This window comes from Melopsittacus undulatus, chromosome 8 (assembly GCF_012275295.1).
Source record: "Melopsittacus undulatus isolate bMelUnd1 chromosome 8, bMelUnd1.mat.Z, whole genome shotgun sequence".
NCBI lineage: Eukaryota > Metazoa > Chordata > Aves > Psittaciformes > Psittaculidae > Melopsittacus > Melopsittacus undulatus.
In genome coordinates, this window is record NC_047534.1 from 12,921,579 (window position 1) to 12,945,035 (window position 23,457).

Below are 23,457 nucleotides of genomic sequence, written 5' to 3' on the forward strand. Positions count from 1 at the left end.
TAGTGAGCAGCAACAACAAAAATCTATGTATTTTTGTATATACATGTACATCGACACAGATAGGTATAGAGAATTTGTTTTAATAATTTTTATTGAACATTTTTTCTTTAAATTTTATTTTTAGTTGTTGCATTTCTCAGAATTTTTGTATTTTGAATCTGTATTACCACTTGAGTCTTCACTGAGACCAAATTCTGATCCTGGTTACAATTTGGAGTTGATGAGATACAGTCTTTTTCTGCTGGAAATCAGTCATGGCTAGCAACAGTTTCTAAATGTGTATTAGCAACAGTATTGAAAATAAACATGAAACCCAAAACCTAGTTGATTTCAAGAAATTTGAATCCTGCCTGTAAACATAATCACTAGCAAGTTAAAAACAAAACAAAACAAACAAACAAAAACAAACAAAAAAACACACCATTTTTTTAAAGGTAATAATTTACATCTAAGTCAGACATAATCGTAGTAAATACAAATGTTTCTAATAGGGAATAAAGATGCCTCCCTTCCTTTTTTTTAGGTTCCAAAATCATACATGAGTCTTCCATGACTTTCATGGAAATTCTGAGGATTTTTGAGTTTTCCATTTGGGTCTGTTTTTCAGTTGTCTGGGTGCATTTATACTGAATACAAATACCTGATAATGCTTTAAAAACCAAAAATATCTCTTGTCACACACTTGGGTAATGGAGAATAAAGAGTTAATTGTACAATACATTCTTTACATCAAATAGAGAGCAGATACTAGGAAAGCATTTTTCAAAGATGGTGGTTAGGGATGGGAAGAGGTTGCCCACCGAAGCTGAGGAATCTCCATTCATAGATATTCAAGCCTCCACTCTTCAAAGCTGAAAAACTGTCATTAGTTCAAGGGGCTCCAAGATATAAAACTTGTTAAATAATACTACTGTTACAAACAGATATTTATGTTTAGAATGCTGCCTGTAATACATTCAGTGCCATCTTCTAAGATAGATAAAAATGTTCCAATTAGGATAAAAGTGGCACCGTCTAATCAAAATACTAACTTGGCATTCAAGGAATTGTAATCTTAGTGCAGGCAAAATTTATTTCCATCCTTGATGTATGCCTACATTGAAAACAGGAATTTACATTGATCTCGTTTGAGTAGTTAGTGAACCAGCCCTGAACCTGCATAAATTAGAAAGTCAGAGTTATTAGTCATTTTATATAAATGACTTTGTGTTAATGACAAATGTAATAATATTCCCATAGTACAGTAATCAATTTTCTAACGCGTATGCAGAATTAACAATCTGACTTATAATTGTCTCATGAAGTAGGGCATGAAGAGTTCACATAGTTTGTAAATTAAAATCAATATTTTCAATCTCTCTTGAAGGTAATTTTCCTAATTTACTGGACTTTTCCTTAACATTTATTTTGTCTTTTAATTATAAAATGGCAGGTTATTGATTTTTTTGTATAACCTCCTAAAGTCCCAAGTGCATTTTTATTGCAAACACAAGGGAGGTGTTTGCCCTTCTTAATGAGAATCTTTAATTACCATTAGAAGAGTATTAATTTAATTTTGTGAATTATGACATGCACTCCACTACACCTATGCAGAAAGTTCTATCAAGTTGCTTCATGTATTTCATGTTGTCATTCTGTTTATATATACAGGCAGCTTGTTTTGGTTTGTTTTTTTAATGCATAACAAATGCTTATTTTCTGTACTGACTAATAGATAACTTTTTTTCAGACATTTAAACTTTCTTTTCAACAATTTCCTAAAAATTAGCATGTAAATAAATAGCTCTGTGCAGATCTCATTAGAAAGTGAAACAGTAGAAGAGCAATGCAGTTCCTGCATGCCGTAATAGATGCTGTGACATATATTTCCTTTTTGGCTCCCACCTACCACCTTATTTAGAGAAGAAGCAATTGTACTTTTGAAGATTATAAAATCAGAAATGAATTTTTTAAGACAGTCAGAATTCTGGTTATTTGGTTTAATTATCGTCTCCAACACTGTCATGTTAAAATTGTACCGTCACTTTCATAGTGATGTGCACAAAGTTTCTTTAGTTCCTAATAAATGATGAAAAATTTGGCCACTTCTGAAATAAAGATGATACATTTTCAGAGAAACTGTTGATTTAAAGTATCTTTAATCTTCATAAATAAGTAGAAAAACAGAAGGTTATACAAAGCTGTCAGGATGGCGCTGATGAATGGCAAATTCACCCGCTTCTCAATTGCCGGTGAAGACACATGCCGCAAGGCTTAACTGTATTGTACATCATATCTGCCAACTCATTTCTGTGATTAAATATTCCATCAGTGCAGGCTATAAGGCGGTAAAGCTTAACAAGATTCATAAGATGCACCACTTGAATACACATAACTCACTTCCTTGGATAGAGAGCACCCCACATGCGAAGAAAAATTAGAATTGAGTTAAATTACTCCATAAGACAAGATCAATAGAGAAAGGAAAAGATCCCCTAATGCAATGCAAATCTAAGATATAGTTATGTCCTGACAACTTGAAGCAGACAATTAAAGTCAAATAGGGAGGAATGCAATGTAAATCAAGCCTAAAACTTTGAAGATAATGGTAAACAGTAGGACCAGTGGCATGATTGTTATAGCTCTACTTTTCTTCTGAGTATACACTTTTGTAAAACAGAACCTTTACTGAGGAAGTACATGACAGCTAAAAATGGAGGCTGTTTGAGATACAAAGCAAATGCACAAGAGACACTATGTAAGTGAAGTATTACTTGAGAACTGGAAAAATATATTTACGAAACACTTTTCTTCCTGATTAGCCTTTCTAAGACTGTTTTCCTGACTTTGAAATAACTCATGCTGTGGTAAACCAGAACACTTCAGAAACATGACTATGTCACATGGTAGCATTAATAGGGATTACCAGTGAGATGTTCATTTGAATACTGTTGTAATTCTGAGGTTTAGCATGCAACCCTCACAGCTGCTGCCTGTGGCTGTGCTGGTTAGCTGGCTGGCTAGCACACCACCTGCCCCTCCCACTGGCCCACTACAAAGTCCTAACTTTTCACAGAAAACAAAAGGACAGTGATTTTCTTCATTTGCCATTTTTAGCATTTCACAGAATTCCATCTTTCCGTATATGATAACTCATAATTTATTTTTAAAAAGTTGAATGGTGTCCACAAAGTTTCTTTCTAGTAAGTAAAAGCATACTAATTAAGGTCCTTTTCCTTCTCATGAGAAATAAATGTTTGATGAAGTTGTTATTTCCATTTCAGCTTATCTTTTCCTGTAAACTGTCAAGTTCTCAGGCAGGTCATAGTGAGGGGATTTGTAAGGAGCACCATGTGATTCATCTCACAAAGTCTTCATGGAAACTAGGAAAAAAAATTCAGTCATTTGTGCATCCATCCGATTTTAAATCCATCCCATAGTGACACATAATTTTGCTATGTTAAGCTATAGCTTGTTCTCTTCCCCCATAAACTCATCTTTGGCTGGCAAAATAGATTCACAGTTTGGTTTCTTTAATGATAGTACTTTGGTACTTACTTATCTTACTTAACTTGATAAGTTGTTACATTCTTTGTTTCTGTGGGGGCTTTATAGTATCATTTTTATCTGCATATTTATTTTTTTTGTAGTGTAGCTTACCTGTAATACCTGGCCTTCCTTTCAGCCTCAGGCAGTCTGAAAGCAAAGTTTCATGTTGTTCCTTTCAGTTGCTGCATCAATCAGATCAGTCCTTTAAAGCAGGTAGCTTGAGACACAATAATGTCATTTTAAAAAACTTTGTCCTTTCAAGTGGTAGAGTATATGTATTAAGGCACACACCTGTTGGAGGGGCTTCTTTTTGACAGTTCTGGTATGCAAGGTGGGGGAAAAGATGTTGCAGAAAATCCGCAGGAATCTTCTTTTAGAGATCAGTTTAATTCAGTGATCCACATGAGAAAAATATTCTTGTCTGGTCATAACCAACAAACAATATTAAAAACAAAATATTAAAATGTAAATTGGCAGTGGAGAAAGAACTTGAGAGTACTAGAGAAGAACCATTAGAACAAGTCATAGAGCATAGCTTAATGAAAAGTAGTAGAGATCCCATTCACCTTTTGCTGAAGAGATTAATTGCATAATATTTCTCTTGAATAGTCAGGAAGTGCTAAAAATTTTTGACAAGTTACTTTCAAGAGTCATCCACGTACCTGAGTAGTTGTATTCACTTCACAAATAGTCTTAACCCAGTAAGGAAACTTATGTAGGCACCAGTTTCTTGGACAGTTAGTGGCTCCAGGGTGGATTGGGTAATCTCCCCAGTCAGTTAAAATGGAAGAAAGGGGAAAAGAGTGTGCTTTTTACTATTTTATATGATCTTTAGAAGAGATGGAAGTTTCAGATGCTTCAGACCTTTTAGCATGCTGTGGATTTGGGAGCTAGAAGTATCCTCCAAGAAGCTGATTTTGTAATAAACGTCCTTTCATAACTTTGGTTAAAACTTTGAAATATAATGTTATATATAGGTAAGAAGTGAAGTACTATATATATTTATAAGTGTATATGCAGATATGTATAAAAAAGCATGCATTTAAGCAAGAGGGATCCAGGAGAAGAGAGAATGCCTGTGTGTTTGCTAACAGTAATACTCTTTGTTCATGTCTTAAAGCGTCTATTTCTGGATTGTAAGAGCACCTGGGATTCATTTCATCTTTCTAGTGTTTCTCTTTGAATTTAAATGAGTCTGGCATAGGCTCAGCAAATACCCTAGAAACACTTCTCAGTGAAGGTGTTTTGAGTTTGTGAAGCTGAATTATATGCTTGCACAGCAATTCTAACCCTAGGGTAAAAGTTCACTGTACCGTGTCTCTAAAGCATAATTTTGGTGAAAATTTGTTGTCTGTCAATTTATAGGTTAATTAATTTTGCAATTCGAATACATACACTTAGATTTCAATTTACCCATCAACTAAGCATATTTTCCTAAATAAATATATTCTCAGTATTATTAGTGAAACAGTTTAAGTAATTTTTTAGCTACAGAAAAAAAATAAATACTGTTTAATATTCCATCTATTACATATAAATGCTCCTTTTCAAAACATAAAACAAAACTGTAACTCTTGTCTCAAAAATCATGTTAAAGTGCCATCATACAAATGATGACAGTCTTGTTAGATTAGCACCTCTGGAGACAGCTAATGCATTTCTGAAACTTCTGTAGAGCTGTTGCAAGCCATTAGAGTGGACATACTGGTTTATAAAAGATTAATAAAGCCAGTAAAAAAATGGAATTCAGCATCTATTCTAGCTGTTTACTTTAAAAAATCTCTCAAAATTAATTATTCCTTATGCTGCATTATAATGAGTTTTTCATTAAAGTGTATACCATCATGGAAACTTAGCAAGGATTTTTCAAAGAATGAAGCCAATTACTTATTTTGAAAAATTAATTTAGTCAATTGGTTATACATTTAAATCTGGAATCAACCTATTTTTATCATTGTATCAAATTCTGCACATTTAAGAGAACTTCACAGATACTGTCAGCATTACTCATATAAATATGCCTCTGTTCAGATGCATATTTAATAATACAGTATACACTGAGGCTTTGATACTTTTCTTATATGATCTCTAAAAGAAATTCCATACATTTGATGATTTCATGGTAAATCTTGAACTGTAGATAGAGCTTAATACCAGAAGTTAGAGTGTAGTTAAGGAGGGAGTTCCTGCTTCTTCAGTGTAAAAATTAAGGAATTTTGACCACAGTCTGGTATAGAGGAATTATTTGAGACTGGGTTACGATGAATTTCTGCACAACTAGAAAAACAAGGAACTGCGAGTTTGCAGAAAGCTGGAGTTCTTTCAGAACTTGGGAAAGTAGGTGTTTGAGGGTGGTTGTTTTTGGATCTGTTAGTTTGTTGGTACAGTCTTGCTGAGTTACAGGTCTTGAGTTTCCTGCAAATCAGCCTGAGTTAATACTACTGAAATTCACAGTTGAATTAGTCTTAGGTGACTACACAGCAAAACCTCACTGACTTTATCTCATTACTTGGAATCAGTTGATTTGGAGCTGTTAAGTGTAAGTTAGTGCTGCATCCCCACTACTGTGCAATACCAGCAGTGGAGCTACTCAGTTCTCCAGTGACAGGTCAGATCACTGACACTGAATCATGGCTGCAAATGACAAAGTTGAGCAGGGAGGCAAAGTGAAGAATTGTTGTATCAGCTGTTCTGGGATGGAAAAAATGTGTAGAATGATGTAATGCATAGAAGAGCACAAAAAAGTCTATTTAAGCAGGTATTGTAAAGAAGGCAGTAGGGCCAGTGAATGGCCGTTGAACAAATTTAGTGTGTATTTGTTCAAAAGTTTTTTTATTGTGGATATAATTGATCAGTTTTTAAAGAGCTAAAAAGAACATTAAGAACTCATTAAGAAAATCTTTTGAGGAAAAAACAATGTTTGGACTTCTTTAATTTAAGCATCATTCTGGTGATTAATAAAAACATGTTCTATGGCTTCCTGATTAGTGACAGACCACAAATAAATTCAGTAAATACGGTGGCAGCCTAAAACCATCTAATTGTAAACACTATACTGGAATATTTTTCCCACAACTATCTCCATGGTATCCTCTTGTTAATACATTAGTTTGCAGTGTTAGCATAGTTTTTAAGTAAATCTGAATGTTATCCCCCCTTGCCACATGGTGGTTTAGGATTTGCAGAGCAGGTTTAGTACACATGAAATAGAATCACAGAATCATAGAATAGAACCACCTAGTCTTGGTGAAGACCTTTAAGATTGTCAAGTCCAACCATGATCTCAGGACTGCCAAGACCACACCAAACCATATCACTGAAGGCCTCATCTATGATTCTGTTTGCAAGAAACAGCACTGGGAACAGTACTGGAGGCTCTGTGTGCACACTAACAGTTCTATGTCATGTAGATTGGCTTTTGGACAGCTTTGAACCATGTGTGGTGAGGTTGTCTGCTTCAGGTGAGAAGACTAAACCTGGAGAGAGTAAACTCTCCTGACTGTGTATGGTGTAGCTTTAGAGGCCAGAGGTAAATGTAGCTGGTTTATAGCTTCTGCTACTGTCTCACAAATTACTTTACAATGCAGATCAGCTTAGGCATGCGCTGTCTGGACCTGAGGTCTAGGCTACAATATGCATGGTGGTTGTCTGATGGAATAAAATGGAGACTGTAATTCGAATAGCAAATACGGATATCTGTAGAAAGCAATGGCTTAAGAATCTCTCAGAGGAAAATTTAGATCATCACTAAAATGCTTGCTTGTTCAGGACTGGGTGGGATATTTGCAGTGCTAGATAAGTTAGTAGCAGTTATGCAGTGGAATAAATTCCTCTGATTAGAAGAATAACAAAGTTTTGAAGATCCATGCATTTGAATGGGCAGTCAGGCAGACAAACTATTCTGAAATGGAAATTAATAAAGTAATATATGAAATGTAAAGTTAATACAGTTAACTGGAATGGTAAACAACTCTGCTGTGTGTTAAACCTTGATTGCATGTGTAAATTAATGCTTAAACGGTTTAAGATTATGATGAATTATATTCCAAACATACAGCTAACGTCTTCTGTTTCATCTTCTGCACTTTTTTGGGTTTTTTTTTTCCACATTTAGGGCATTGGATAACAAAATCCCAAATATATTTGCATTGTAACTGCATTTCGTAATACTCACTGTGCATTAATTTCAAAGTACTGAGTTTTTATTCATTTCCTCATTTGTAGAGGTAGCTGAGACAAAGCTGTGTTTTACAATGGAACACAATGTTTATCAGCTTGGTGCTGTCAGATTTTCTTTGTGAAAATTGTTTTAAGGGAAATCTGGAAGCATAGAACTGCTTCTAGCAAAAAAAAAGAGTGTTTTGGAAAGTTTGGAAACATTGTATTACCATTCTTGTAATGTTTCAGGCTCCTGAAATTCTGGAAATAGACTAACTAAAGCAAGGGTTATGCATGATGATTCAATTTTTGCTTTCCTATATTCTCAGTTTGTCATTCAGAATAGAATTTTATTTGTAAGTTAAAATGTGCATCCACTGGGGTAAGCAGATAAAACGGAGGGGTTAGTAATTTGCACCTCTGCATCTAATTGCATTAGATTTGCGTCTCTGTCTTATTGATTTACTGAAATAGGTAATCTACACAGAAAATAGTGTCTTGACACAATATGAGAGGATAAAGTAAAAACACATCTACTTGTAATCCCTCTAGGGCCATAGTGAAACAGTAGTGTTCATGTTTGAGCAGAAAGGCTCCGATTTCATTTATTCTATGATTCTATTCATATTGCAGTCTTTATTCAACAGGAAAATATATAATGCTACCCATTTTACTTATCAGCACAATGTATTTTATATTCTCAAGTATCCTATTTCGAGAATAGTATAATATCAGTTCTGAGTTTATATTTCAAAATTACTCTCATGTTTGCTTCTCAAAGTTACAAATGAACAAGTTTAAGGTTACAATCAACCAGGAGTAAATGGCCATCATTTACCTACCTTCTAGTCTGCCAGGAGGACCTAGAAAGGTCAGGAATAAAGATTTGCTTTTCAAAGGTCTTGAGCAGCTTCAGTGGGAAACATCTCCCAGCATAAGGTAATGGCAGTGAATATCACTATCGATTTGTGTGCACCTGAATTTGTGTGTGTGTATCTATGTATCTTATAGTTAAAATACTTTTTAGAAATTTTGAGAATTTTAGTGTGTCAGGAGATAATATCTTTTAACTTCTCAGTGATGAAGTGCGTGAAGCGTTAGAGCAACTCGTCATCTACATAAGTGTATGCATAGAGCACAGATTCTCATTACCATCAGCAAGTATATGCAGGTTATTCAATAATTGAATGCATTTCACGTTTTCTGTCAAAAGGTACTATAGATACTGATTTGGATTTAGAGAACTCACCTTTGAACATACTATTTCACGATGTCCTCCCTAATATGCGAGTCTCTTGTTTAAATGAAGTTCATTAACTTTAAGGCAGTTAAATATAGGGTTTGGTTGTATTTTTAACATATTGGTAGAAAGGAGGTGTCTGGGTTTGGGTGATGCCACTGAGTTCTTTGTTGATAATGGATGAAACAATTCAATGTATCAACACAACCATCCATGATTAGTTGTGTTAAAAATCTGAAGGACTATTATTCCATTTAGAGAAAGATTTCAAATAACTAAAGACACTCACAAAGCATTTTTTTGGAATTAACTGCGTATTCAAAAGCATTCTAAACTATGCAGCTTGTGTGTTGATAATAAAGAGCTAAGAGAGCACTTAACAGCTATTATGCATTCAGGATAGAGGCTGTCTTTAAATTCCCTAGTCAAATAGAACAATAGAAGCTAACACACATCATTGTTGTACAACAGTGGCCTTTTAGTTAGGTGTTGCTGTGCATTTCTGTGACACATTTTGAAGTGACCCATCATAGAACAATATTTCAAACCAGAACAAAGGTAATGCTGTTTATGTCCGGAAAGAATGATACTAAATTATACTTCTAGAACAGGAAATCAAGAGCTGATGAAGTGTTTATGTGGATCCTTGACACACTAGTAAATCTCATTATGTGTTCATGAGAGATGCAGCTTTATAGTTTCCTTTGTGTATCGCTTATTGAAGAGAAAATAAGTGTATAGGCATAATAATTGTTGCAGAAAGTACAAAGAGCAACAGTGATCAGAATGTCTGAGAACTAACCCAGGGAGGAGATTGGACTATGTAATATCCACCCATATTGGGAGAAAGAGAAAATGGAATAGCAGTCACTGAATTTAATAAACAATGCAGCTTTTAGATTAGAGTCATAAAATAACATTTTTTAATAACATAAGCAAAATGGGACACAAATATTTCTAGCCTGTATTCACTTTTTCCTTTTTATACAATCCCAGTGGTGAAGATTTCTTAAAGTTCCATCTACGTCCTGCAGCAGGAAAAAGCTGTGATCATGGCCTTGCAACACTGCTAATTTTACATCAGTAGCATAATTTTAGCTAATTGTATGAATTCTTTTTCTGCTGAAAGTGTTTGAACTTATACTTCCACAAAGGATGCCATAAGAGATTCCAACTGATTGTTCAAATTCTGTCAAACTTCAGACCTTTACTTTAGGCTGTCTATAGCACTGGTCACACAGTAGTTCCAGTTAAAAGCTATTTTTAGCAGAAGTGATTTAAAATCCTTTATAATTTCCTGGAATGTCCTCCTGTAGCTGATCCTGGGTACCACTTAGCTACCTGAGTATTTGAGAAATGCAGTGAAATTCATCATATGCCTTGTATGAGCCCGTGGGTACATTGGTATTTCTGCTTATGCTCTGTAGATAGTTTATATCAGTCATAGAATCACAGAATTGTAGAATAGTTAGAGTTGGAAAGTACCTCAAGATCATCTAGTTCCAACACCACTGCCAAGGGCAGGAACACCTCACACTAAACCATATCACCCAAGGCTTCATCCAACCTGGTCTTGAACACTGCCAGGGATGGAGCATTCACAGATTCCCTGGGCAACCCATTCCAGTACCTCACCACCCTCACAGTAAAAAACTTCTTCCTTATATCCAATCTAAACCTCTGCTGTTTAAGTCTCAACCTGTTACCCCTTGTCCTGTCACTACAGTCCCTAATGAATAGTCCTCCCCAGCATCCCTGTAGGCCCCCTTCAGATACTGCAAGGCTGCTATGAGGTCTCCACACAGCCTTCTCTTCTCCAGGCTGAACAGCCCCAACTCTCTCAGCCTCTCTTCATATGGGAGGTTCTCCAGTCCCCTGATCATCCTCGTGGCCCTCCTCTGGACTTGTGATGATAGTTTCATGTCCTTTTTATGTTGAGGACACCAGAACTGCACACAATACTCCAAGTGAGGTCTCACGAGAGCAGAGTAGAGAGGCAGGATCACCTCCTTCGACCTGCTGGTCATGCTCCTCTTGATGCAGCCAAGGATACAGTTGGCTTTCTGGGCTGTGAGTGCACACTGCTGGCTCATGTTCATTTTCTCATTGACTAACACCCCCAAGTCCTTCTCCACAAGGCTGCTCTGAATCTCTTCTCTACCCAGCCTGTAGCTGTGCCTGGGATTGCTCCAACCCAGGTGTAGGACCTTGCACTTGGCATGGTTAAACTTCATGAAGTTGGCATCAGCCCACCTCACAAGTGTGTCAAGGTCCCTCTGAATGGCATTCCTTCCCTCCACCGTATCAACAGAACCACACAGCTTGGTGTCATCGGCAAACTTGCTGAGGGCACACTCAATCCCACTGTCCATGTCACCGACAAAGGTGTTAAACAAGACCAGCCCCAACACTTATCCCTGAAGGACACCACTCACTACTGGTCTCCAGCCGGACATTGAGCCATTGACCACAACTCTTTGAGTGCGACCATCCAGCCAGTTGTTTATTCACCGAGTGGTCTACCTATCAAATTGATGACACTCCAATTTAGAGACAAGGATGTTGTGTGGGACAGTGTCGAATGCTTTGCACAAATCCAGGTAGATTTGTGCTCCACCCCTGTCCATAATTTTTGTAGCCCCGTCATAGAAGACCACCAAATTGGTCAGGCAGGATTTTCCCCTAGTGAAGCCACGCTGTCTGTCACCAAGCACCTTGTTGTTTTTCATGTGCCCTAGCATGCCTTCCAGGAGAATCTGCTCCCAGATTTTGCCAGGCACAGAGGTGAGACTGACTGGTCTGTCATTCCCTGGGTCATCCATTTTCCCCTTCTTGAAAATGGGGGTTATATTTCCCTTTTTCCAGTCATCAGGAACTTCACCTGACTGCCATGATTTTTCAAATATGATGGCCAGTGGCTTTGCAACTTCATTCGCCAGCTCCTTCAGGGCCTGCGGATGGATTTCATCAGGGCCCATGGACTTGTGTACGTTCAGGTTCTTAAGATGGTCTCGAACCAGATCCTCTCCTACAGTGGGCCCAAGGTCTAGATTTTCACAGTCCCTGTGTCCGCCTTCCAAGCCTTGGGTGGTGTGGTCAGAGCCTTTGCCAGTGAAGACCGAGGCAAAGAAGTCATTCAGAACCTCAGCCTTCTCCAAATCCTGTGTAGCCAGTTCTCCCGAAAGTTTCCGGAGGGGCCTACATTGTCCTTAGTCTGTTTTTTAGCCACTACATACCTATAAAATCCCTTCCTGTTATTTTTAACGTCCCTAGGCAAGTTCAGCTCCAACTGGGCCTTAGCTTTCCTAACTTGGTCCCTAACTACCCTGACAACATCCCTGTATTCATCCCAGGCCACCTGTCCTTGCTTCCACCTTTTATAAGCCTCTTTTTTCCTGTGAATTTTTCTCAGCAGCTCCTTATCCATCCAAGGAGGTCTCCTGGCCCTCCTGCTGCACTTCCTTCTAGTCAGGATGCAACACTCCTGAGCCTGTAGCAGGTGATCCTTGAATATTAACCAAGAGTCTTGGGCCCCCCTGCCCTCTAGGGCGACATCCCTTGGAACCTTGCTAAGCAGGTTCCTGAAGAGCCCAAAGTCTGCTCTCTTGAAGTCCAGGGCAGTGAGCTTACTGCATGCTCTTTTCACTGTCCTGAGGACCTCAAATTCGACCCTCTCGTGATCACTGCATCCAAGACTTCCCTGGAGAGTCACATTTCCAATGAGCCCTTCCCTGTTGGTGAGCACGAGGTCAAGCAGGGCACCTCTCCTCGTCGACTCCTCTATTGCTTGCAGAAGGAAGTTGTCTTCCACACAATCGGGAAACCTCCTGGATTGCTTGTGCCGGGCCCTACTGTTGCCCCAACAGATGTCAGGGTGGTTGAAGTCCCCCATGAGAACAAGGGCCTGCGAGTGTGAGGCTTCTCCTATTTGTCTGTATAGTTCTTCATCCACAGGTTCCTCTTGATCACGCGGTCTGTAATATATCCCCACAGTAATGTGTCCTGTCACTGATTTCCCCTTAACCCTGACCCACAAACTTTCTGTTAACTGATCACCTCTCCCCAGACAGAGTTCCATACTCTCCAGCCTATCTCTAACATAAAGGGCAACTCCCCCTCCCCTCCTCCCGGGCCTGTCTTTTCTAAAAAGCCTTCCATTCCAACACTCCAGTCAAAGGAGCCATCCCACCATGTTTCTGTGATGCCTATTATATCATAGCCCACATCTATGTAGGGCTGTGCCCACATCTCTAATTCCTCTTGTTTATTCCCCATGCTACGGGCATTTGTATAGAGGCATCTGAGCCAAGCTCCAAATGAAGCCAGCTCATTGGCTGGAGCGGCTAGAATATTACTACATTGCTCCGAGCATTTATTATAGGTGCTGGCAACTGACTGTGTGTGTTGGGATGGAATGATGCCCCTCTCCCCCAATACATCTAATTTAAAGCATCCTTGACAAGTCTGGGAAGCCTCCCAGCAAAACCACTCTTCCCTTTCTTTATCAGAGCAGCTCCACCACCCCCCAGTAGGCCTGGCCTACAAATAGCTAGGCATAAAACTTATTTTTGAAAGTATGAAAAAATTATTAAGGAAGTCCTTTTAGTCACATATCTTGGAACCATTAGGGATGTAATTTTTACTATTCTGACAACAATGGCTTCACATAATTTTATTCTGAGTATTTTTAGAGTAATTATTTCCTCAAAATAACTATAGTGCTTCAACAAAGGGCCTAATCAAACAGTACATTCTTAATCATGGACTATAAGAGAAAACACAGGGGGAAGAGAAGTATGAGTGGGAATATTTTTTTATCTGAAAAGTAGTTTTTGTCCAGGTTGGCAGCCTGTATGGCGAGGGTGAGCAGTGCATCTGTCTGGGGGGATGTCTGCCAAGATACAGCAGTGCTTGGCAGCAGCACTGCAGCCTGTGCTACATTTGCTCTGCCACCGTGGACCCAGCAGAGCTGGGTTTCCCTTCTGCCCTTGGCCTGTCTAAAGCTCTCCTGCGTGCCCACAGTGAACACATGCTTCAGATACATAAGCTGGTATTTTTCTGATCCTTCTGATGGAGTAAGTTGGGAAGGGATTTCTGCTGATGATCCCCAAAATCCAGTAGCACTGGTGACGGGTCTGCTGTGACCAGATACTTATATTAGAAAAAAGCAAGAAGTCATGCAAATTGTTCTTAATAAGGAAGTACCAGCCTTAAATATGCTGGTGAAGAAGGCATTGTGGAATTAAAGACTAGATGACTGTAAGTTTTGGAAGTTCATCAGCTCCATGATATTATTAAATTGCAGTTTGAACAGAAATGTTAAGAAATTTATATTCAAATTCACTTTCTTAAAAACAAAACCATAACAAAAAAAAAAAAGAAATTAAAACACCTATATTCAGTCATGCTAGAATTTAGTATTCTAGGAGAAAAAAAATAATAGGGCTTGGTGTTTGTTGTTTTTTTTTTTTTTCCATTAGGGAATGTTTCAATGTTCTGAGTTTATCTGAAAGATCTTATTGTAAATAATTGAATCTTTCCCTAGTTGTATTAATTAGAATTTAAATATTTTCAATTGGATGAAGCAGAAATAATCTTTTCTCACAAAAGTAGATTAAAAATGTCAATATTTTTCTACAACAAAATCTAATAATAGTGGTTTAGGTATTAGTATTAACTTTATGTACAAATTTGAAAGAATATTTTCAATATACAATTAGAAAGCTCTATGCCACAGATTAAATACACTCTAGTATCATGGGTGAAAAAGTATCCGTTTTGAACTACTTTCATTAGAAATTAGAAGACTAGAGTAAGGAAAATTAGATTTGTGTTAGATGAAATTAGAAGTAATGTAAGAATGTTAGCTGAAAAAAAAAAAAAGGAATAGTCTGTGGACCATGGAACAAGAAAAGTGTAATCTGGAATATATGTAAAAGAATATAAATTATAATCCTAAATTTCTAAAAACCTTTATATATTTACTAAACATACTTGAAGACATTGTAATTACATTAATCTTAAAAACTAATGAAAATTAGTTTGTACATTTGGCTTTGCTGGATGAGTGCCTCTCTGTCTTCAGCTCACTCATTTTCAGGCATCTGTAATAAGTTTTAAAGCATCTATGATGTTAAAATACATCCATATTCCAATGTACACCTTCCTAGTTTCAAGTGAGTGTGTTGATAGGTCCTGTTCATCATTAGCCTGAAAATAATGCATGCTCTTAGGATCTCAGTAGGTATACGTTCATTTAACAGCTTCCAGTTGTGGAATTTTGGGGAAGGCTGAGAGATAGATATTGATGTATCGATGTAGTTGGCTATGTGCTGTCATATAGTATGGAAGAAACCAAAATTTTTTAGTTTATCTTTCAGATTAGTAGTGGATGGATGGAAAAAATCCCTAAGCATCTCCAGATCCTCTTAGTTAATGGATAGGCTATTGTCTGGGAAGGCTAGAAGCATAATACTTCATGACATTTCCAGTGCTCACAGCTAAATTGCATAAATTACAAAAGTTATTTTCCTTTGGTTTTCCTGTATTTCTACTTCAGATGGCAGCTGCAAGCAATAAGCAAAGAACTGGCTAATGACAGATTTTTTTTATATATATATATTTTGAAAGAACTCTGGTAACTGAATGTAAGTTAAAATTGCTCTTGTAATACTACATAGAAACATGCCTGCCATTTGTAATTAATTTTTTCCTTCCAAACATATTTGATTCAGCTCTGTTAAGTTACATTTCTTGTGTCAATGTACAACTTCTAAAGTCTCACAAATCTTCATGTAAATTTAATATTTTTGAAATTGCATGAGTCACAAATCCTGACAGCTTGAAGTCTGTCTGTGTATATGTATATGTAATTTTTTGTGTGTGTATACAGGTGTATAGATACCTGTATGTGCTAAACCAGTTGTGTCACATCCTGCTTTTCCTGCTGGGCTGTATTCCTGAAGTGCAGAAGTGTTTTTCTTAGTATGAAAGTATAGTTGTTTCTTCGTCTATCCATATTCAACTAAGACTGCTAAAATATAATTTTAAGGAAGATGTTGAAATACATGGCATTTTATTTAATTTCATTAAAGATCAAACAAGCAGAAAGCACCGGAAGTAAGCCAAAACATCTGTTATTTGTTCAAAATGAGCATGCATTGCAAAAGAGTTGTTTTAAATTGATCTGGTTATTACTTTTTTTTTTCAAAAAAAAAAAAAAGAAAAGTTTCCTTTATTTGATTTTGTTCTTAATTCAGAATCCATCTTATCTACTGGAAAGTAGCTTGTGTTTATGTGTTCAGGCAAAAAATACTGAAATCTTCACATTTATTAGTAACTGCTTGCACCGGTGTTAATTTAAGCCATATAGCTGAGACTGTACTCAGCCTAACATCTGTACATGGGAGCTCTGTGGTCTGGTTTATCTGCTGTGTTTTCTCTGGTGGCTTTTCGTTTCAGGCAAGGTTAGGGAGAGGAGCCGGGTGTGTGTGGGGAGGGCTGGTGGCTTCTGTTAGCTGCAGAGCTACTGAGGCAGCTTCTGTCTGGGAGAGCCAGGGCAGAGATTGGAGGAGCAGCTGGGGGGGGCTGATGGGTGCTGTAAGCCTGTGCCGGCTTCCCTCTCTGATAAAAGGGTGTTCATATTTGGGGAGATGTCTGTGTTTTTCTTTTTCCAATGTAAAATTTTATGTGTTCTTTGGGGCTTTTTCTGCTTTGAAGTCAAAGGACAAAAAGTGCCCCAGCTTCACTGCACTGCTCTGGTTCTGACTTTATTTCTGTTTTGAGATAAAAATTGAGGTTTAGTATGAGTGTTCCAAAACTAGATACCACTCTCTCTCTCTTTCTTGTAGGCAGGGTGCTGCTGTGCCAGGCAAACCAGGAGGGATCTCCCGTGTACAGTGCCCCCAGTTCACTAGTATACACATCCACAAGTAAGCTAGTGTTATGGCTCTTTTTTGTTTTGTTTTGTTTTGTGACAAAAGCGCATTAATGTGAATTAACCCCCCTAAAAATGTAAACTTTCCCAATAGCTCTTGTTAAGATAAATGTGTTTATATGTAAGTAATGTCAACAGATAATTCAGTGGTTTTAGTTGCCTCTATCCTCAAGGTATATTTTAAAATAATAATTAAAATAATAACTATTTACAGTGTTCTGCAGAAACAGTCAAAATTTCTGCAGTAACAGTGGGGTTTTTTTGGAATCCAGTACTGTTGTGCACTCTGCATTTTGTGTAGAAGATGAAGTTTGTGTTTCTTTTTCTGTCCTGGTCACAACTGTGATTTAAATAACAAGAAATCTTATGTTATGCTATCATTTGATTGTGTTGGGAAGCAAATAGACATGAAGTCTTTTTCACAAAAGATAAAAACTGTGTACAAGTGGGTATTTTAAATTGTAAAATGCTACCCTAATGAAAATAGCAAAGACAAGCTGAAACAATAGATACTGCCATCAGCCGTTTTCCTGTACAAAACTTTGGGGTAGAAATGTGTCCTCTAAAATTCTGAAACAGAAGCAGAACTGATTTTTCTCAGTGTTTTACATAGTATTGATGGCACCACTGATGCCCATTCTGAAATCTAATCAGATGAGGAACCTGTGGCTGAATGAAATAGTAATTGCTGCTTGCTAAAGTAGGGTGAACAGCAGCATTTGCTCTGTGTTCATAGCTGTCCTCTGTAAAGAAAATATTTTACGTTGTCTGAATTAGCAACATTAATTCATATGCTCTTTATGAAGATTGCACTCAGTTTAGAAAGCAGTTTTACTCATTTAAAGCTTATCTAGTCTACTTAAATGATTAATTGATTTTATTCATTAAAACCAAAAATGAGGATAAAAGATTTCCATAGTGGTCCTCTATGCCATGATGTAACTCTCTTACGTTAAAGGCTATGAATATCATCCCTACAGCTGTTGCTTTTATAATACAAATGTGGGATCTACTTTCAAATCTGGAGTCTACAAATACATAATGAACTAACAAAACATATGAAGTGTTTTAAATGGGAAATGAAATTATCAATTTAAACTGCATTTGGTTCCAGGTGCGCCAAGAATATTTTGTCCTATGTCATGTTTCCCAAGCAGTGTTTTTTTGTTTTGTTTTGTTTTTAATCTTTATAGTAACAATGAAATACTGTTTAAATCAATATTCGCTTTTCAATGAAACAGTAATCTTTGACTGGAAGTCATTTCTTAAAAAACTATCCAAACAGTTCATTCATCTCACTGTTAGGAAGCTTCTTCTGGGGAAATGGGGCAGTATTTGTTTTCTGGGAAGTACTCTAAATAAAGCATTTTTTTATTATTATTTTTTGGAGTTTACTCTTTTCCTCTCTGTATTCCAGCCTAGGGAATTTATTTCAGGGGTTGCTGTTTACATCATAGAGTATTTCCACTGTTATTAATTCCCTAGATAGTCATATATAGCTAGCTAAGCTCTATACTTCACTGTTTCCATTAAGTCAATCCCTTTGAAAAGTCTTATTTTGCAGGAGTGCTCCTTGAAGAATGATATCCTAACAAACACCTGTTTGTTTTCAATTAAGCCAAATACATATGTAAACAGACTTTGCCTATCTGCCTCCCACTGGGCAATGTGTAATAAACAGTTTGATAACAGAGATTGCTAGTAGCCCTTGCAGTAGAAATCATTACACTTTTGTTGAATCTGTGTGTCTGGAAGTCATGATTTTTCTTTTATTTATTATAGTATTTCATATTGCCAAAATGTAATTTCCCCCACAGGGTCACAACTCCTAATAATACAAATTTACCCTGGTTATTAATGATCGTAATTTTTTTTAATTTCTCCTTATTACAAAATTTTCAATAAAGAGGTAGAATAGTTCCATTTTTATAGGAAATTCTACTAAGAAGTGAATAGAAATTAAGCTTGAGTTTTGTCTCATTTTCTTTTATTATTTTATAGACCTTCTATATTCTAGTTTTTATCCACATTTATAATATTAAAATGGTAACTGATAAGTCAACATTAACGTCTAGGAGACTAATACTTTTACTTTTATCATTCCATATAGAGAACAATATTTCAGCCTTCATCTTTGAATAATTTTGAATACTGTTACCATTGATATTATAACTGTGTAATATTTTAGAACAGCTCACAATGTAAGAATTAAGAGGTTTTAAATTTGTAATTTTTTAACAGAAGGGAAAGAGTTAGCTGAGATTTCTAAAGCCATGTGAGAGGTTTGGAGCTCATTAAATGCTGATGGCACTTAGGAATTTTCAGACATTTGGAAGAGGACAGTCCCCATTTTTAGAAATGCTGCCTTTGCCTTGACTGTTCATCCCTTGATCCCACGTTATATTCCAAAACTGACACATGGTAGTAAAATATATTTTTCTTGATTTGGCTAGCTTTTTTTTCACACTTACCTTTCTGACTTTTAATTTTGTTGGTCACAAGTAGTCTCTGAACACTTTTACCACATTTTTTTTTTGTCTAGCCAGAAAGAAGATTGCATTTCTTAGGGTTACTCTTTCCTTTCTGGCATTTTATTTCCCCAGGATATACTGTATGTATCACATTGTACATTTCCCAGGACAGTAATCACTTATACCTCTGAATATGGCAGGAGGTGGAAACATGGCTCTGCTTCCTTCCATCGCTTCTGCCCCTTTGCATAATACAGAAAGAAATGAGCTGTTTCTTCTGCAAGCAGTGGAACAAATCAGTAGCAATAGTCTCTCATGCCTCATCCGTTTTCTTATGCTGAAACAGAAGATGGGACCTGGATCACTTTTTCATTTGCACATCTATTCTGGAATAGATTATTCGTTATGCAGGAAGCATAGTTTCAGCATACAAATATGTTCACATCCCTTGGTAGGACAGATTATGTGCCTTATAGAGACAACCAAAATAAGGAAGCTAATGGTCTCAACTTGGTTGCTGTAGATTCCCAGAGTATTGGCATCTCAAGGAGAGAACTAATACAACTGATTTCAGCTAAATCTTTCATCGTTATCTCAGTGAAGAATGTAGACCAGTATTTCAAGGACATGTATCCAGAAAAGAAATATTAGAGTATACCAAGTCCCAGCAAATAAGTAAGCACTTACTAGAAGCTTCCTGGATGATCCTCATATCTCACTGAAACATAATAAATCGTACAGTTTGGCTGCATGTAACTGACAGTCTCTTTTTGCCCCCACTTCTTTAGACTAGTTTCTTCCACAGGAAATTTTAAAATCCTGAAGAACTTTGTATCTATTGGTAAATAAGAAACATATCAAGAAAAAATGTGCAACTTTTCCTAATTGAAGTCACTCATGAATAGGATCCATGAGAATATTAAGACCCTGCTGGAGAAAAGGAAGATTCAAAAGATGGAAAATGTTCTGTCACTGAGTATCTGTATTACTGTTCTACAAAGGACAGTAATATAGCTGGGTATGTATGGTTTAAAAAAGGCAAAAAGATGAATCTGAATTTATGCAACTAATTTTAAAACTGTTTAGTGCAATTTTCCCCATTTTTCCATATTATAGAAGTGCCTGAAAATGTGAATGAAATAAAAGTTAATGACAGTCAAAACATGGGAAAGAAGAAAGACATGAAGTCTTAGAATCATAGAGTGATTCAGGTTGGAAGGACCAGGTTGCAGCAGGGTACCTTTAATAATGGAGATTTCACAACATTCCTGGATCATCTGTTCCAATGCTTGAATGTCCTAACACTGGAAACCTCTCTGCTTTCAAGCTACTTTTTTGTCTCTTGTCTTCCTACTGTATGTCTCTGAATAGCCTGGCTCCGTTTTCTTGATAACCTTGATAGCCATTTCATGGCAGGGGATGGAAGAGGAGATGCACCTGACAGTAGACAACTGGAATAGCTTATCAGTGTTTCCAGGCTCATTAAGCACTAGCTGGTGTAGCAAGGAACCCAGCCTAAAGATACGCATCATATTTTTCAAAAATTTACAGTTCTGCATACCCAGGTCCCATGGAAGGCAATGGGAGAAAGATAAGAAGCTTTAATAGGAGTTCAAAGGCAGCTAAATATTTTTCACTTTCTAGATCAGAATGTTGATCTTCATAACTTTCAGGCTTTATGTTAGGACCAAGTACAAATAAAGATGCTTTGACTTACCAGGTAACTACTAGATTTTTTTGAGCATGTATTAATGGGACAGTTCACTAGACAGAATACCTGGCATATATGGTGAAATAGCGAATTGTTGCATATCTTTGTTCAGGATGATGCACAGAAACATGTCCGTATTTCCCAAATGTTTTGCATAGACATAAAAGAGGATTTGCCTTGACTTCAATGAGTACATTTTAAACTTATGTCAATTTTGGCTGACATTTTCTAAATGTGAGAGTTGTTTCATCTTCACTGAGTATGCTTATCAGCTCAAAAATACATATGCTCTTTTTCCATATTTTTTAATATTTTATTAAAAATTAAGGAATATTTCATATTGCAATAAAGTGATAGAATTAAAAGAAAAATATGAAAGGTATAAATCAGATATTTAGTTTATCATACCCAAGGGCAAATGAAGTTGATGGCTCATTTATTAATTGATATATTGATTACGATTTCATAAGAAGAGGTGATGGTATCCAAAAATGATTGAGGTGGTACAAATGCTTATAAATCTGTCCCACATTGTTCATGTTATTTAACTGTAATTGGCTGATAAAAATTCCATCAGTTTCTGTAATTAACCTAATGGTCTAAATGAATTTCCAGATCACTGGTTATTCATTTCAATATAGAAAATGCCATTACATTGAGTTTAATTAATACAAAGTAAGTTCACGTTTCTAAGTATTATTAGAGGAGAATTTTACTGTTTTTACAGTTTCAATGATGAATATTTTTTTCCTCTCACTTTGTCCTACATATGGACTTAAGTGTTCATTCTCTATTCATACTGAAATAGGATACACCCTTTATAATTAAAACATTTAAACCCCAGTGGTCTTCAAGTTCTATCCTCAAAATACCAGTATATTTTTTGTATTTATCATTTCAACTATTTTTAAACAAAATTCAGTCAGTGCCAAACTCATAATCACATGGTATGTCCTAGAACATCTTATTTGTCTTGATATTCCTTTCACAGAAGTACATGTGACAGATAAGCACTCACCAGAGAATACTTGTGCTTTGCGTCAGACAGATATTAAAACAATAAACTATGTTGCCCTGGGATTTTAGCTTATGAGCAACCAGAAAACAACAAGGCAAAGATGAGATGTTTTTGAAAGGTGGGAAGGCAGTTCTTTCAGAAAATTCCCTAGAAACCTTTGGTCCTGTAATATTTTTGACAAGAAATATTTTTAATGCTTAAGTTCTTTTAAAGCAAATCACTAAAATACATTCCATTACTTCAGAGCAGGCATTAGAAATGCTCCTAAATTATCCTAATAATCCCACTGATCTTAAGTGATGTGTTATATACCAAGAATGAAGGAAAATCTCTAGCAAAATCTTGAAGTATTAATTACATGATACAGGAATTTTGCTTTTTATTTGTGTTCTCTATTGAAATTTTATCAACACTTATGTATGACAGACACATGTAGTACTTTTTAAAAGATTTTTTTTTCCTGTGGGTGTTTTGTTCTGATTCATAGGTGGGGAATAGGTCAGGTGTTTGTTAGTATGCTTGTAATAGATAGGGAATAACATAAATATTAAGTATAAATATCACATCCAATAGTAGGATTTAGTTCATCCGAGGGCTTACTGTGCTACAGAAATGAAAATTAAGTAAAGCTTGTCTATTCAATATGTCTGTTGAATGTCCTCATTTAGAAGTAGGTATCTGAAGGAGGACTATAAGGATGCTGGGAAGGAACTCTTCATTAGGGACTGTTGTGGCAGGACAAGGTGCCGCGGCCAGGTGGAGGGGAGAAAACACCGATACGATGTAGGTTCACGAAATGCTCCGTTTATTGATTACAAGGCTGCTCTTAATATACTGTCCCACACGCAATCACGCACTACTTGATTGGCTACTTCACTCTGCCCGCGAGAGGTACACGCTCCACTTTGCCTCTCCTGATTGGTTTCACACCTTCGCTTCAGCTTAGCGTTACATCATGCTTCTGGCATCTTGTTATTGCTCTCCTGTTTTGCTGACCTTGATGCTTCCTCTTCCAGCCTGGGGTCAGAGGCTCACTTTCTCACAGCTTGCTGCAAGCCTGTTAAAGCGCCCATGCTCGACCCCCAACAACAAGGGACAATGGGTTCAGGTCTAAACAAGGGAAATTTAGATTAGGCATATTGAAGAAGTTCTTCACTGTGAGGGTGGTGAGGCACTGGAATGGGTTGCCAAAAGAAGTCATGAATGCTTCATCCCTGGAGGTGCTCAAGGCCAGGTCAGACAGAGTTGACATGGTTTAGTCCGAGGTGTCCCTGCCCATGGCAACGGGGGTTGGAACTAGATGATCCTAAGGTCCTTTCCAGCCCTATCTGTTCTATGATTCAATGATTCTACTTGCCTTAGGAATATTAGTAAACTACTTAAAACATGCTGTAT

At 36.8% G+C, this 23,457-nt stretch overlaps 1 protein-coding gene across 6 annotated transcripts in view; it reads left to right on the plus strand.

The window, feature by feature from the left end:
- RBFOX1 (RNA binding fox-1 homolog 1) overlaps positions 1 to 23,457 on the plus strand; it is a 1,270,800-nt gene that overhangs the window by 1,186,875 nt on the left and 60,468 nt on the right. For 4 of the 6 annotated variants that reach the window (XM_034065465.1, XM_034065467.1, XM_034065468.1 and 1 more), the window contains one exon: positions 16,777 to 16,857. The exons of the other annotated variants lie outside the window; for them this stretch is intronic. In XM_034065465.1, coding sequence (XP_033921356.1) covers positions 16,777 to 16,857 — 81 coding nt within the window. The remainder of the gene's footprint in view (positions 1 to 16,776; positions 16,858 to 23,457) is intronic. 6 annotated transcript variants of the gene reach the window in all.